The sequence below is a fragment of the Drosophila takahashii genome, chromosome 3R (assembly GCF_030179915.1).
Source record: "Drosophila takahashii strain IR98-3 E-12201 chromosome 3R, DtakHiC1v2, whole genome shotgun sequence".
Taxonomy (NCBI): Eukaryota; Metazoa; Arthropoda; class Insecta; order Diptera; family Drosophilidae; genus Drosophila; species Drosophila takahashii.
The window spans coordinates 18,154,652-18,171,377 of record NC_091681.1 but is presented as its reverse complement, the minus strand read 5'-3'; the positions used below and the strand labels follow the sequence as shown (position 1 = coordinate 18,171,377).

At 40.3% G+C, this 16,726-nt stretch overlaps 2 protein-coding genes across 8 annotated transcripts in view; both read left to right on the top strand.

Moving 5' to 3' along the window:
- Positions 1-16,726, top strand: part of Mical (Molecule interacting with CasL) — a 45,402-nt gene that overhangs the window by 7,198 nt on the left and 21,478 nt on the right. For 4 of the 7 annotated variants that reach the window (XM_070217213.1, XM_070217217.1, XM_070217216.1 and 1 more), the window contains one exon: positions 11,294-11,345. The exons of the other annotated variants lie outside the window; for them this stretch is intronic. The gene's annotated coding sequence lies outside the window, so the exon portion shown is untranslated. The remainder of the gene's footprint in view (positions 1-11,293; positions 11,346-16,726) is intronic. 7 annotated transcript variants of the gene reach the window in all.
- LOC108057185 (uncharacterized) lies at positions 15,239-16,032 on the top strand. Its single transcript, XM_017141341.3, has one exon. It carries the CDS (start codon positions 15,452-15,454, stop codon positions 15,923-15,925), a length of 474 nt encoding a protein of 157 aa, XP_016996830.2. The 5' UTR covers positions 15,239-15,451; the 3' UTR covers positions 15,926-16,032.

Sequence of the window (16,726 nt, the reverse complement as noted above, 5' to 3'; positions counted from 1 at the left end):
TTCAGTTAAAATTGACTATATTTTTGAATAATAAATAATTTAATAATTCAAAAATATTAAATAATTTCCGTTTCCGGTGGCTGACATTATTCTTTGGACGTCGAGAGCACCTGGATTATTAAAGTCGGTCCCACCTGCACTCGGCTATCAATCCTCATAACCCTGCCTCTTGCATTTTTAATTGGCAAATGCTGCTCGACACCCAATGAAAAGTCGTCTTTTATTGGCCAATGGCCAACTTGAAAAGGGCAAAGTTTATTGGGACAATAATACAATCGAACTGGGGGAGAATCGACAATCGACGAGAATCGAAATTCGAAATCGAAACCCGGCAAGAACTATTTTTAATTATCCCACAGCATTTGGCTTTGACAGTTTCAGTTTCAATTTCTAGCTGCAGTTTTTCAATTTATTCAAATTGATTGCGGCACCACCCACAGCAAAGCCCACCCATTTTTCACCAAATTTCTAACAAGAAATGAAAATCTAAACATCTCTAACAGATTCGATAAACACGAGCCGAGAAAATAATGAAAGAGGAAAACTTTCATCGGTGGAAAATTTGTGTAAAATTTATTCTGCCTCTGCCCCTTATTTCTTTTCTTTCTTTTTTTTAAATTTAAATTTATTTCTTGCGGCGGCTGCTAATTTTAGCGTGAAGAAAGCTGATTGCATGGGGCATTTGTATTTCGGCTCTTCAATTGCCATTTCATTTATATTTTTAATTACGCAGAGCGATCTAGAGAGAGACTCCTCCCTCGCCCGATCTCCCCCTTCGCATTGGCTTTCGTGGCTCTTATGTGCAATTAATTTTACCATTTGTCACAAAAAACATAATACTATTTTCGTGATTTCACATATTATTTTGTAGTTAAATTTTAATTTTAGTTGCTGCTGCCGTTTTTGTTGCCGGGAAATGTAATTAGCTTTGCGGTGGGTTTATTGAACTGGGGGTTGAGCTCTCCAACTACAAATAAAACAGAAAACACAAAACATACACACAACACAAACTGCGGCACACATCGGACATGTTTATGCGTTTCGAGCTATTTACGACCAAAGGTCCCGGCCACAAAAAATATTGATGTTTCCATAGACATGCCCAGTTCATTGCCATATGGTGGAAATTCTATGGTTCAGGTAGTTCTCTACAGCGCTACATATTCCCCATTCCAAAGTGCTGGACTTCAGGCAAACTGGTTTGCTGATCTAATAACTCCCACAAGCGGGCGATTATTTTATTTATTTATTTATTTATCAATTTCTGATCGCAAATTGTTATGATTAAAAAGATTCCATGAATAAAAAATCTATTAAAAATCCATTTTAAATCTTAAATCAAATCAGTTTCCTTTGTTGTTTGCGGTTTCCTTTTATATTTTGCCACAATTAAAATTTCAAAACAATGTAAAACAAACAAATCTATTATCACCTACTGAAAAAACAACAAGGCGAATGCGATTCAGCGAATACCATTTCCTTATCTATAACATGTGTAGTTTAATTTAATGATCGGCGCCTATTGCAAACAAGCGCTGCTGCTCTCGTATAGGGGTTCCTTAGCCTTATAAGGCCTGCCGTCCGACCCACTCTCATTAGTCGCCTATTGAAATCGAACTGCGCTGATAACAATTCGCGATTGGAAATCGACCTGCGGAAGGTGTTGATGCGATAAGCACGTTCGCATTTGGGGCGGCCAAACCTTGACCAACTAAATTGGGGCTAATGAATCAGCTGATTGATCACGATTCGACTCTCCGATCCGATTCCGATCCATATAAGGTGCCGGAGTCGCTGGTTTCGAAAGGTATTTCCTTTTGCTGCCGCCGCCGCTTCGCTTTTCCAATCGGCAAACGCAAATCCAATTATCAATCGGATCAATTGGAAAGTCGGGGCCGCGGCAACCGCAGTCCAATAAACGGGGCGTGTCAATGCAATTAAGGATGGCAGAAGGGCGGATCGATTTGGGTTCCGTTAAGGAAAGTAAGCCCCGGAGCAGAATGCACCGAAAGAAATTCAATGATCGATTGGCTGGATCGATTTTGTAAAAGAGATCTTGAAACTTTTAAAGTAAATTAAATATCAATTCGGTGGAGCTGTTATCTTTTTTTTAAAGTATTAAATAGTATGCAACATGCCAAAACAGTAGTAGTAGTAATTAAATGCTGAACAATAAATTTAAAATATTTAAATATTTCGTCTTTGTTCCTTTTTACACTATTTTAAATTAGAAGTAGGATTTAATCATAGAAAACTTATGGGAAAGTAGACTTACAATAAGTAAAGTAAAGGTTCTTAAAAAACTTTTGATCAGCTTCAAAGAATCCTAAATAGAATTACTTTTTCGAGAGAACTCTCCTTATAGCTGTTATTTCCCATCGTTGGATGCTTTGCTGCCTCGTGTTGTTGGGCCTATGAAACAAGTTTTTCCCTCTCTCTCTCTGTCTCTCCTTAAAAATCTGCCCATCTCTTTCGGCTTTTCTGGTTGCGCATGAATCACTTTTTGTTTTGGTTCGACTCCGCTTTGCTCGGTGCTTTGTCTTTTCGAAAGGTAACTAAACTATGTACTATGGGGGCTCGGGGGATCCAGGGAGTCGGAGAAATTGAGTTTATGACGTTTGCACTTAACCCCCAGTGGAAAACATGGCACAGTTATCATTCGTTAGCTTTCTGCCCAGCAGCGGAAGTTTGTCGGTCGAGCGTGAATCGATCCACGCAGCTCGCTCGGCATTCGTCACTAATTCATTCATTCGTTCGCCCAGCCAGCCAGTCAGTTAGTCAGTCAGTCAATGGAATTCGGGGTTTCTGTATAGTTTTCCATTCCATTTTTATTTGCTGCTTGATTGCATTGCCAGCGGATATTGGCAATGCAACTGGGAGACCCAAATAGCGCACCCCCAAAACCCACAAAATCCCTCAGATTCCCCCCATGAGAATTGCGGAATAAATAGCCTTTGCAATCCATAATTCAATTTCCTAAAAGTCCTTTATGGTTTGCACAATTTTATCTATATGTGGTTTTTAGCTGCAATTTAATTTTAAAATTCAATTACTATCTTATGCATAAACGAGTTTAATATTCAATTAATTTAAATAAAACATCACAATCAAATTGCAATCTCAAAAACAAACATTTTACTTGTATTTACTTTAATTTGTTCCACTTTTTAAAAAGTGTTTCTATAAAATTCAATAATCAAAAGCGAAAGAGAATTGAAAATGTGGAGCCGTCGTCACTGGTTCACGGTCAACTCGTGCGCCTAATGACAGCCAACGATTTTCAGGCGCATAATTACGCCAGCAAAAAGCAACAAGAGTTGAAAAAATGAAAATGAAAAACACAAGTAACCACTGCAAACAACTGTTTCATTTACATTGTGCAGAGTCATGGAATCTGGTCAATGAATCGCACTAAAATGCTCCTCATGCAAAGAAAAAAATCAAACAAAAGAGAAAAAAAACCGAAATTACCCAGAGCACGCCAACACACACAACACAACAACGATAACCAAGAAGTCTGCACACGCGATGGCAAATCTCGTATGGAACACTATAAGTGCCACGCCCACGCCCCAAATGGCCCGGCTTATAATGGCCACATTTATTGACCACAAAGTAGCAGATAGACAGACGAACAAAAACGGCCAAAAACAGCATATTTCATGGACCCATGTGGGCAGGTGTCTTGGCTCTCAGTGTCTGAGTTTCCGAATGCGTGGGTGGCTGGTAAGCGCCAAAAGTTAACCATTATTAACAGTTTATTAAAAACAACTCAAGTGGCCAAGGTAAATAAAAAGCAAAGAGATCAGGCTAAGCCGAAGCACGTGCTGCCAGAAAAGTGGGCCAAAAAAGAGAACACCAAATAAAAAATCTCCTTAAAAGGTAATGATATAGTAATCAGTGAATGTATGATAAAGTTTAGATGTTTGATTGTGAAGACTAATCATATTTGTAAAAAAAACTCACAAATAAAATATTTAAAAACCAACAGGTCGTATGAGTAATGTTAAAAAGTTCTTAGCTTATAATTTGAGTAACAAGAACTGAGTTTTATAAAACCATTGTCAACTGCTTTTACCCGAACTCTTTCTTAACCTTCCTCTCGCCAACTTGCAACATTGTACCCCATGTCGTATGAGTAATGCGAGGCATTTAGAAAGCGAAACTTCGCCACTACAAAGAGCAGCATTCCTGAGCAAATTGCAAATGCTAAGTGAGAGCCGTGTGGCATCTAACAAGATTCTTTACGCACACACTCTCTAGAATCGAAAGAGACAGCATGATGGGCCAGAAAGAGTCGGCACTATTTATTGATTTCGGTTTCAGGCAAAGCTTGTTGCTCTCAGCCTCGCAAATCAATTACGCAATTTTACTCTCCAGCGATTATATATTTAAATGAAAACATTTTCTCATGGCAGCCAATTTGATAAGTGGAAAAACGCTCATCAATCCGTCAGTCGAGCGCTCCATCACTCTGTCAAGACACAGAACTTTCCTCAATATTTCATCTGAACGAAAGTTCACTGACTTTGGTTGTTCGACAAAACAGAAAAAAAGAATGTATGACCCAAAAAAGAAACTCGGAAAATGTGCGTTGATGCGCAGTGGAAATGTTGCGGACTGTCAACGGAATATATATATAAATACCATCGTAACAATAACCCATACTAAGCATAATGCTACACAAAAAGATAAATGATTATGATCTGATGATCAGAAGTTTTAATTTAATATTAAAATATGAAAATTATATAGTATCATTCGATTCGTTTATGAAACAGTCAAATAAAAAAGATCAAATACTTATATTTATTGTTTATAAAGCTGTATTTCTTTCTGTGTAATGATGATGGGGATTATGAGGCTGCTGATTAGACGGGCAGTCCAGCCAAATGAAATGAAACTTTATCGGATTAAATTTATGACAATTTTATGGACAGTGGTCGAGTGGTGGTGCCGAAAGAAAGAAGGAAAAAGGGGGCTTTGTATGGAATCGGTTACAGTGGGGCAATCAAAATTCCTTTCGGAACGCATGCTGCTGTTTGGGCAACTTCCTTGAAGTTTATGGCGTGTTGCATGCCTCGAACTTCCCGAGGCATGAAAAAAGTGTGTGTGCGTGGTGGCCCCCGAGGGGGAAGTTGCAATGTTCGATGCATGCCCCACATTATATGGCTCGGCCAGATCTCTGCCAGACCTCGCTGCGTTTTTCATTTCTCCTCTAGAGCTGCTTGACAGTCCATCCGTTCGTTCGTTCGACCGCCTGTCTAACTGACTGCCTGCTGCCTGCCTGCCTGCTTGTCGTGTGCTCACTCAATTAGCGCTCAGAGGACCGAAACAGCAACTGAAACTATAGCAATAGCAAACGCAAACGCAGCTACGATTGCAGCGGCCCGAGGATTGTGCAAATATTTGCGCTTTTGACTGCAAACTGCAAATGAAATTGTCTAACAACAGGCCTCGAATGTGTTCGAAACGTTCAACAAATGCTGGGCGGCTTCTGCTGCGGGTGAGGCTGCTGTTGCTGCTGTTGCAATGAAAATGCCAGCAGACAAAGAAATCGAATCAAAATAACAACAGCCGCAAAAAAATGCTAAAATATAAATAAAATTGAATGTAAAAATAGTTGCAGTTGCACTTTAAAACTGATGGCTTTGCTCGGTTGGTTTAGCTTTCGATTTAGATTGTATTTCGGTGGCCCATCTCTTAATAAGGCCGATTGCTCATACGCCCCGTTGTTCTATTACCAAAAAATATAGTTTTTTTATAGGCTAGTTTTCAGACTTCAAAATAAATAATAAAAAAACCATATTATTTTTTAAGTGTGCCTTGTTAAATAATCACCTAATCGTTTGGCAAATTTGCGACTTAATAGCCAGCATTAATTGGCTCTGGCAATTCTGTTGTCATCGCAGAACTCCCAGCGATCTTTTATATGAATCGGTGATATTACTCATACGCCTGGTGTGCGGTCGAGATTTAAAGACAATTCCAAGGAAAACAAGGCAATAAGAAGCGATTAGATAAGCAATATGAGTCGCAATTAAGAAATCTCTCAATTAAATATAAATCATTTCTGTAACCTTGGGGAAATTTAATCTTATTCATAAATTAATGCAGGGAAAAGGAAAAACCGAGTATTCTCCGAGGAAGTGTGGAAAGTGAAATCCGATGCGACATCTGCTAACTATTTGCCTCTTACTCGAATATTCATGGCACACAAGTGCCAATTGCTGAGCAAATTAATACAGAAATGACAGTTGGGGGTGGGAGTGCGAAGAAACAAACACGTTTGGCAAACAAATAAACACGCAGCTGGCCAAAATACGAGAGCAAAATGGCAAGGCAAAATCCGGCCACTTGACACTTTGTTTGTTTGCTTGACTGTTTGTGTTTTCATTACCAATAAATGTTTGCCCATTGTTATCGAGCTGCGATCAGCGCCCCTGGAATCGCCGCACTTGGCGATGTCGCCTCGCTTTTCCAATGAAAACGCCAGTCCGAGTCGAGTCCAATTTTGGGCACTCACTTTCCTGCCGGCGCGTTTTCGCATCCGCTGGCCATATGAGCTGGGAAATTCGCCACACAGCTTGGCAGGCCGACATTTAGCCAAGGATGTTTTGCATTGCAATGGCAATTCATCAACACCAACAGATTTGTCATGCGGCAGACGCATAATTAAATACTTTCACCTGTGCGCCGGGCTATCAACTATGTATGTTGCCATATACATGTGTACACCTGCAAGCGCCGCAGATTTAGATGCAGATGCAGATGCAGATACATTTTACAACATTTTCATGGCCAACCCGAAGCTGGCGGAGCCAATGGACTAAAAATAGGCGCATTGCCTTTGCGAGAGAGACACATTTTCCTAATAGCCGCACTTCACGCACGCTCAAAGAGACATCAAAAGGCGAAAAAGTCAGGGACAGGTGACTTTTTCGCGAAAAAGTGGCCAGGAGCGGTGCGTGAAAATCGCAATTTTCCACCTCGGGCCTTGGCACTTGCGGTTTCTGTTCGGTTTCGGTTTTTATTAGCTCGTTTTTTTTTTGCCGACTTTCTGCGTGAGTGGTCTCAAAATATCGCCTCGAGTGGCTCATGTGTAAGTGATCCTGCCATATCTGAATTTACAGTGCCACTGCACTTAGTTGAAATCTTTTGTTGCTAGAAAATCATAGAAAAAACTTAAGCTTTCTCCATGGATTACATAAAATCAAATTAAAAGAAAAATGTATTAAAAAACATTATTTTTATTTATTTGTTCCCTTGGTCCTTTCCTTTCGACTTGTAAATAAAAAACATTCTCGCAAGAAGCTGTGAGTTTTTAGAACGTGTTTGAGGTCAGAAACGCTTTGAAGAAGCTGCAGCCTGCAGAGGCCCCATCCTTGAATGGGGTTTATTTAGACGCAGTGTTTACACTAAAATCGGAGGCCCAGCCCGCTGGCAGCTGTGTGCCTCGAGTGGTGGGCCCTCGTATCTTTCGGATTGCATACACAACATCTTCTTGGTTCCCTGTTATTTTTAAACAAAGTACATACACCCATCTAAAACTCTCTGCGTTGGCAGTGCATCCCATCTCGATGGGTGTTTATTTTCTGTGGCGCATTTGTTTGATGGCTTCGCCTTTGTGTATCTCACAGATACTCAAAGCGGCGAAAAGAAAATTGAACATTGTGTTTGACACGGCCCAACATTTGACACAAAAGCGCCGAGAGACGAGAGCCGAGAGATGCGGCAATGAACTCTGCTCAATGAAAGTGCAATTAAGCGCAGGCAATCGCTAATTACATTTATCGCTCAGATGTTAATTATGCTGCGGTGGGGAGGTATTTATGCAAGTTGTGTGTCTGGGATGGGCGACCGCCCCGAACTCTCGGGAGGTCAATGATATAACCGATGATTAACAGCCTCTCTTTCGTTCGTTTCTTTTTTTGCCTATCTGGCATCTCTGGCATTGCGGCTAAAGGTCAGGTCACCCATCTATCTTCGCAGCTCGTATCTCACATTGGTCATCTCTATACAGATACTTTATCTCGCAGTCTGCCGTAAATGTCTTTGTTTTGTTTGTTTTTCGCTTGTTTAGCTTATAACACGCCATAGACTACCCAGCTTGCAGCTGCTGTATTTTGAACGGGTTAAACTAGCTTATAAATCTGGCGAAATAGTAAAGCCAATTACTCACAGCCGGAGTAGAATGCAAATAGAGATAATGGGTAGAATGAAACGGAAAGTGGAGCGCTTATAATGCTTTGTAAACTGTTTTTGTTACTATCAAACCAAATATGAATATTTGGATTGGATTTGCATAGAGTGGAATGAAAAAATGGTTATTTTTAAGTGATTGTCATCAGCATATAAAAGTTCTTTGACCAATAAAGCTCTTAAGAATTCTCATGAGAACTATATTGAAAGGAGGTTTTTTGGAAAGATATTACCTCTTACTTTTCGCCTGGATTGAACAAACAGCTTTTCATATCCCTCAAATGCCTATCAATTTAATGAACATCAGCCAAATATTTGCATATTTATGTTCAATATTTGTAAAAACAATTTGGGTGCGGCCGAACATATTGAGAATGAGAATTCTTTGGCCGCCAGCAAATATTCATTTATTGGGCCGAAATTCGGCATGGCAAACAGCTTCGAGTTGTGGGCCAACTGGGTAAGAGCCACGAATTCAATACGGGGAAAAGTCGACGGCGCAACTAGTGAAAGCGCCAACTTCCAGTGAGCCAGCAACAACAGCTTGGATTGGTTTTCCTTAAGGCTCAAAAGACTTGGGGCCAACCAGCCTGCAATCATATTTCACCTTAGCCTGGCCAACAGTTTGCTGCACTTGTCGTAGTCGTAGTCGTGGTTGTTGTTGCTGCTGCGGTGGCTATAAAAATAACTGAACACTTGCCATTGCACACTTGGCCAAGTTTGGCAACTTTTGACGGCTGCTGCGGCAACCAGCGAACCAAACCAGCTAACAACAAAACGAGTTGTGATGTGGCCGTTGTTATTGTTTGCATGCTAGCATTTTGGTCTTTTTTTCGTAGAGTCTATCCCCATTGGCAACATTTAATTTCATTCATTGCAGGCAGCGGCAAACGGCAGCCGCCAAAATGCCCAAAACTGCCAAAAAAAAGGAGCAAACCTTTTTCTGCTGACGTTTTTTTATATCCCCATAAAGAATAGTATAAACTTTAGATAAGTTTGTGATTTTTTTTAACATTTTAAAACTTATTCTTAATGCTTACTTGTATTTAAATGTCTAAGTTATATTACTGTAATATTTATATCTAGTTCTTTTTTTGATTTTTTTATTTTCGCATACTTCTTTGCGAAAGTGCATTTCCATTTCACTCTCGCAAATGCAATTTTCTCCAATTTTACGTCTCTGCGGTTAGCCACGTGATTTTGTGTTTGGGTTTTCTTTTCTTTTTTTGGCCATTTCCTTTTCGACTGTGTCTGCGGCCTGTTTTGGCTGGGGGATTTTCAGCATTTTCCACTGGGGACCTGAGTCTACGACTCGAAGTGTTTTATTCATCGTCAGCCGTCTAGCGTCATCGTCTTCGTCTCCAACTGACTTTAATGCCATTTTCGTGTCCGGGCTGTTGCTTTGAATAAATGCCCAGTTGTACGTAGTTTTTTCTTTGCAGTTTTAACTGCTCGCGAGGGTCTCTTGGAGTCCAGTGCGAAATTCACTGGGAATAGGTTGGATTGGATTGGAGCGGGGAAAACCCGGGGGTAGCCGACGGGTAGAAGGATGTGGTAATTGCCATGTGGTAGCCGTCGTTACCTAAGCAGGTGTTTACGTCTGCGATTTTGTTTGTTTACCTTGTCTGCTATTGCAATTGAACATGCAATAAATAGTTCTTGCAATCTGTCCCATTCAATCTGCTTTCGGTCTCTGAGAGAGACCTCGCCCATATTTCGCATTAAATATGCGAGAAAATTGGGATTGCATTTTATTACCATTTAAGTGGAAATTTATTCGTTATGAACTCTACTTTTAATACAATAAAAATAAAAGAAATATTTTTAAATATATATATTTAAGTTATAATCATATACACTATAAATTGTTCCTAAAGCGTATTCAGCCTTTCGGCTTGCACAGTTAAGCCCATATAATTACACTATGCAGCATCAAAAATTAACCTCGATGAATGCTATATTTTTGGATTCGTTACGAATTCCCAAGTTAAACTGCGTTTTCCAAAGAGTTCCCCGACGCAAGGATTCTTAGAAAAAGGACCTCAAAGTTCGAAAAGTGCTGAAATTGACTAACTTTGCGGAGCTCTCAGAGGCAAATGGATGCATGGCTTGGTTCGAAGTTAAAGTTTTTTAAAAGATACACCCTTTATCTTTCAAACCCCATACATAAAATAATTTTAGGATTTTTTTTAAGGCAGAAATAAATTCCAAAAAACATAGTCAAAAACTGAAAAACATATAGCTGCGGTAAAAATAGTAGCAGTGTTGCCGCCTTGTGTTTTTAAAAGTTTGATGTTGTAATTTTTTCTTATCCAATTAGTCTAATAGTAAAATTATAATCAATACAATATTACCAGGAAAAGATCAATTACAACAACAAACTTTTAAATACACAGGGCGGCAACACTACTACCATTTTGACCGCAGCTGTATACTTTTATGTTTTTTGACTATGTTTTCTAGAATTTGTTTCTGCCTTCAAAAAAATCCTAAAAATTTTTTAAGTATGGGGTTTAAAAGATAAAGGGCGTATCTTTTAAAAAACTTTAACATCGAATCAAACCATGCATCCATTTGCCTCTGAGAGCTCCGCAAAGTTGGCCAATTTCAGCATTTTTCGAACTTTGAGGTCCTTTTGCTAAGAATCCTTGCGTCGGGGAACTTTTTGGAAAACGCAGTTTAACTTGGGAATTCGTAACGAATCCAAAAATATAGCATCCATCGAGGTAAATTTAAAAAGCACTAAAAATGCTGCACAGTGTTATTAAACGATTTTTGTTTTTGCATAATTCTTTGTCTTGGTGGCCCACGCGACTCGCACACACAACCTGAAATCCATCATAAGCCCAACAGACATTTATAAATTGGTTTTCTGGTGTTGTGGTTGTTTTTGTTGGCTTCGCTGCTCTCTGAGATATTCGCACAGCCCACATGATTATAATGAAGGCCCCCGATATCTTTAATTGGCCTCAACATTGAAATGTCACACCAGTTGGTAGCATAATTAGAGACAATAAATTTAGCTCTTAGCTATTCGAAATGCATTTGTACTCAACCCGATCTAAATATATCAAATTTCGTTTGCTTCCAGTTAATGCTGCATATATGACAGGCCCACACGACATCGACAGCGACTGAGACACGTAAGTTGAGTGTGCAATTAAACCCCGCAAAAATAGAATATTTATGTAAATTTCTACACATTTTGTTGTTTATTAAATTTGCTCCGCCACGAGGAGAACTTTGTCCGGGCCTGACCCCAATTGCAATTCCAATCCCAGTTGTAATGCAAGTGGAGCGGATTGAGAGGGCGGACTGGGGAGTAGTTAGTGGTAGGGTCTGCCACGCCCACTCTAGTTTCTTTTTTCTGTGCAGGCGGCATATATATGTTTTATTTATTTTAATATGGGCTGAAGTGCGCAGGAAGTGAGTCCCACAGACGAAAATGGGGCATTTTCACATAACATCAGGCCTGTAACTTTGAGATTTGGAGCTGGCAAACATCTATATCATTATGGATTGTTTTGTATAATTATTAAAATATTTTTAAATATTTAAAAATATAAATATTTAAAATTAAATATATCGAATGAATTTAGAATCTAAAATTGTTTTATATTCCAAAAATTTTATTTTTTTGCAAATACCCTTCAATTTAAAATCAATGATGCCATCTCTGCTCCAAATGATGGCAACGGGAAGCTTCAAAAGGGATTATCCACAAAGGATGCTGCTGTGCCGCAAGGAAATTGAATCGCAGAAAGGCCACCTTCTCCGACTTTCTTCTTTTCATCGATGATGTCATTTGAAGGCGCCGGCAGTCATAAAATTGATTTTGCATTAAAATTCGTTTAACAAGAAATTTCGCTTGCGTAAGGAATCGGGAATTAATTAACTTACTATTTATACATATACACTTACAATGTACCTACATATATATGCGAATATATAAGTGCAAAAAGTTGAAGGCGCCTCGCAGATTTTTCTTCTCTCTCGATGGGAAAATGTTTGGCTCGTGGCTGCGAGTTGGCCAACCGCATCGTTTGCTGACCCAATTTTGTTTGGCTAAGAATAGCGAAAAATGTTTAAATGAACGTACGCCGCTGTGCTGCTGTCTATTCGAATTTCGAATATCTTTCTGCCTCGGATTACACTCTATATGTTTAACTCTTTGCCGAGTGACAGGCCAACTTACTTGCAAAAGGCCCACAAGGTTCTTAAAGTTGAATTTAGCTAGACAATTGGAAAGTGAAATATGGCCAGGGTGTCTCGATATATTCAATATTTAATTGCGCTACCCCGAGTTAAGCTGTACTGTCAGCGCTTTGACCATATCCCACTAATTAAACGTAATTTATTTAGCCACGTCTGTTAGTGCCAAATAAAATACGCTAACAAATTTATAACAATGGCAAAAATTTAAGTTGGCTGCCAACCAAAAAGTTGGCGACAAGATTTATTCAATCAAATCTATTTTCATTGTTTTTCACTTGTCATCTTGTTGTAATTGTGAAACCAGCCGAAAGGTAAAGAAAAGCGCCAGAGGCGTGCCTTTTAATGGTCACACTTCGTCGAATGATTTCTTTTTTTGTGAATTTCCCGCCAACAGTGGGTACCCCTAATACAAATACTAGTACCCACTGAATATTTCGATGGCGCTTCCGCATTGTTGTTCGTGTTGCTCCGATGTCTGTTTGGTGTTCATAAATCAATTTGCTGCAATTTCAACAATTTTCGTTTGCCTGCGAGCCTGTCGATCAATTGGCATAGGAACCAAAATTAGAAGACAACGAGTAGCAAATCAATCAAGCGACTGGCTATTTGCATATTTCTTTGCGCCCCAAACCAAGTGTTCTGAAGCATAGAGGTGTTAAAAACTTGATTTCGAGTTGAGACTTTTATTAGTTTAAATACAGCCGCATGTATTTGAAACTCAATAACTTGTTCACTTCTGAAAACTCTTCACGTTTCAGTGACATATTTCTATCGACAATTGTCGCATAAAAACGAACGAATAAAATAACAAGAAAATATTCAAATTACGTGACTTTCATGTCCAAGTCTAAATGTACTTCTTCTTTGTGCTTGATGTTATTAGAAAGTTCCCAAGAAAGAGCTTTCCTATCGATGTCTGATAAAAGGAAACAACATTTGTTTGATGGGTTGGCTTGTAGATACAATATCTATAAATCTATAATTAGAGTTTTCTTTATGTTTTGTGTGTGTATCAACAGTGTGTGTCGAAGTTCTCACGTTGTGGGGGTGGTTGAGATGTTCCTGGCTTTTGTTCACCTGACTGAACTCATTGTATCTTTGTCATCTGTCTTTGTAATGTTTTTATTAAAATGCCTTAAAAATGATCCCGAGCAGTGGCGGAGCTTCATTACCGATCAAGTGGCTCTTCAACTCGCAACGCAACGGTCCGAATATAAAAAAAAATTAAATAAATAAACACAAAATATTGTGATATAATCGAAAAACATTGTGTAGATTTTAACAAACGCGTCAATTGCTTCAGGTGAGCAAATATTTTGAAGAAAAGAAAAATTGGAAAGAAATAACCAAAATGGCAAAAGTTAATTATTTTGTTTATGAATGAGACTACAAGATGTTTGCGCTTTGAATATTAAATAAAAATTTCCTGGCCATTGGCCAATTTCCAACTAGGAAAAGAAAGAGAAATTTCAGCTTTTCAAACTGAAATGGTTCATTTGTTTTCGAGAACCTTGATCTTGTCCGGCAGCCATGTGCATCACTTTATAAACTATGAAATCTTCCGTTTACCCAAAGTCCGCAATTTTGTTTTTATTTCTGAATTTATGAGTAATTGAGCTGTATAAATGGTGGGATATTTTTGGGCCACCCCCGAGTAGAACCAAAAGATGAGTCACCCGCCAATCTAACCCCCAAAAGTCGAAAGAGAAAGCGTAGTGCAGTCCACCCTCGCCGGTTGTTTTGATACCCTGCCCTCTCCTAGAATTTTCGGTTAATTTTAATTTCCCTTCCTGCCTCAACAAACTTCGCCTTGTGGCGACAGTTGGCTGATAAAAAGCTGACAAAAATCGATAAGCGCTAAACTTTTCATTTTCATTTTCTTTCGACTTTAATTTTCGTGTTTCATCTCATCCACCCACCATCACCCCATTTCCCATCGTAATTCTCCCTTTCGTCCGCGCAGTGACATAATGTGTTGTGTGCCCAATGTGACCCACAAGGCTTTTGTTTAACCCAGTCAAACAAAGAAGGCTTGTGAGAGAGTGAAAGAGGCCGAAGACTACATGGAAATACATATAAAGTCAGTTCGCTATATGATATGTGGTGCTCAATGAGAAAGAACTCTGAGCAAGCTTTACAGAAAGTCAATTTATAAGAAGTCTCTTGGTATAAAAAGATTTTAATATTATTTGTTTACATGCGGAAAGATTCTTAAGATTGCTTATATAAGAAATTAACATAAATAAGACCTGTAAATTAAATTAGTTTATTGTATGAAATACTCTATTTGCCCCACTGTGCAGAGAGTGCTGAAGGGAGACAGTCGAGCTGTCGCCAATTGCGTGACCCACCCACCCGTGCTACCCACCGCCCCTTTCCTGTCCGCACAGTGGGCGTGGTTGGGGGCATTGAGCGAGCATTTTTTTTTATGACTTTTCTGGCGCCAATCGAATTTTTGCCCCGAACTTTAATAGACGATGAGACAACAAGAACTGGATTCGACTTTTGGCATTGTCCCTTGGACAATTTCTTGCGTGGGTTGCTGTAGAATAATTTGTCAGGCATGAGCCATTGCGCTTCCACGCACATGTATTACGGAAGGGGTGAATAAGCTCAAAGGAAAGGATTTCCTATTCTTTTTATTGAAGAACTGAGCAGACCTTCCGTTTATCTTATTGTTCAATTTGACAAGTAGATTATAGAGAGGTTTTTTGTGGCATCCTCATATCATGCTATGCTATTTGGTATTTCCCGCACCCTTTGTAGATCCCAGCAACCCCCTTGTCTTATCTCCAACCACAAACCCCTTGAGACCTGCCACTCATTTCAGTGTATTACAAACCTCGGAACAAGCCACATTTTCTATAAGTATTATCAACAAAAATATTTCCATTTCCCTTTTTGGCTAGTGCGCCGCAAAAGCAAAGAGTACAAATTCATTGTTAACTTTTAGCAATACCAAAAGCCAGAACAAAGGTCGAAGAAGTTAGGAAGGCTCGAAGAGTCGTCGCCGTCAAGTCGTGTGCATTTCAGAATGAATCCCACCAATTTGGGCAGGCAGAACGGGGCTCTGGTGCTGGAGGTGTTGAAGGTGCTGGGTCGTCCGGCGACCAGTTACGAGGTGGCCGAGCGGGTGGCCGACGTCTACCGGCTGCCGCTGCACCGCATCCGTCCGGTGGTCACCGACGTCCTCGAGGGAGGGAGGCGCGAGGGCTTCTTCGGCTGCCTAAATGGCCGCTACTCGGTGGTGCAGCCGGTGGTGGAGCAACTGGGCCGGGACATCGATCAGTATGCGGCCGAGATTCTGTCCGAGTGCAGTGCCCCGGGAGCCCTGCCCCAGATGTCGCCCCTGATGCTGAAGCTCCAGCAGCTGGACGGATCGCCGCCCATGGTGAATGGGAGCCGCTACCGCCGGACGACCTCGGGGGAGCAACGCGAACGGCTGCCCTCCGGGGATGTGCCCCTGGAAGCCCGTCTCCTCATGCTGCCCGTCTCTCCGCTGCTGTGAAAATTCTCCATCTCGCAAATTGTACCGCCCATTGCACAGATCTGTGAGTGCAATCAAAAGCTTCTGGCGTCCAATAAACTCGGAACATGGCTCCGAATTTGGATTAAGGATTGGTTTTGTTCAGTGAATTATTAGGATTAGGTTTATCTTAGCTTTTAGTGAGAGTTATACAGTTAAATTTCCTGGGTGGTTTCCGATTTAAACCACTAATCTTGATAATGTCCCCGAAAATGGGGCAATGACTCGTCCTCGTTTGTTCGCTTCTCCCAGGGGCTATTGTCCTTTGTGCGAGTGAGTGAATGCGGGACATTCACATTCAGAAAACACTCGCACAAAGAACCAACAGCTGCGGTCTTGTGGCTTACATTTTTTTCCCCATTTGCCCCGGCGCAAATGGCACTCCACTTCAGGGTTTCCACCTTGCAGCTCCCACTTGGCAGTTCCCAGTTCCCGACTGTCCATTGTCAGGTTGTTGCCTGTCTAGGCGAATCCAAACAGAAGTTCAAACTCGAGTGGCAGCTTTTACCGGCTCATTTGCCTTTGGCTTTTGTCTGGCTCACTTGTCAGCTCTCAAAGTCTATTCCAATTATAGCCTGGTTCGCACTAAATGCTCTGCTTGAGTTCGAATGGGTTTAATTGGCCAACGGGATTTTTATATTTTAAGGGTATTCGAAAGTTGAGCTTTCCACAAGTAGATTTCCTGCTTTTCTCGGCTTTGTTCAACGGTTCGTATTATTATCGCTGGACCTCAGCATGAGTAATTCATTCTGATTTTTCTGATTCAATTAATTGAAGTATAAT

Excerpts from the sequence above, each read along its gene's own strand:
- LOC108057185 (XM_017141341.3), top strand. The coding sequence starts at position 15,452 with ATGAATCCCACCAATTTGGGCAGGCAGAACGGGGCTCTGGTGCTGGAG.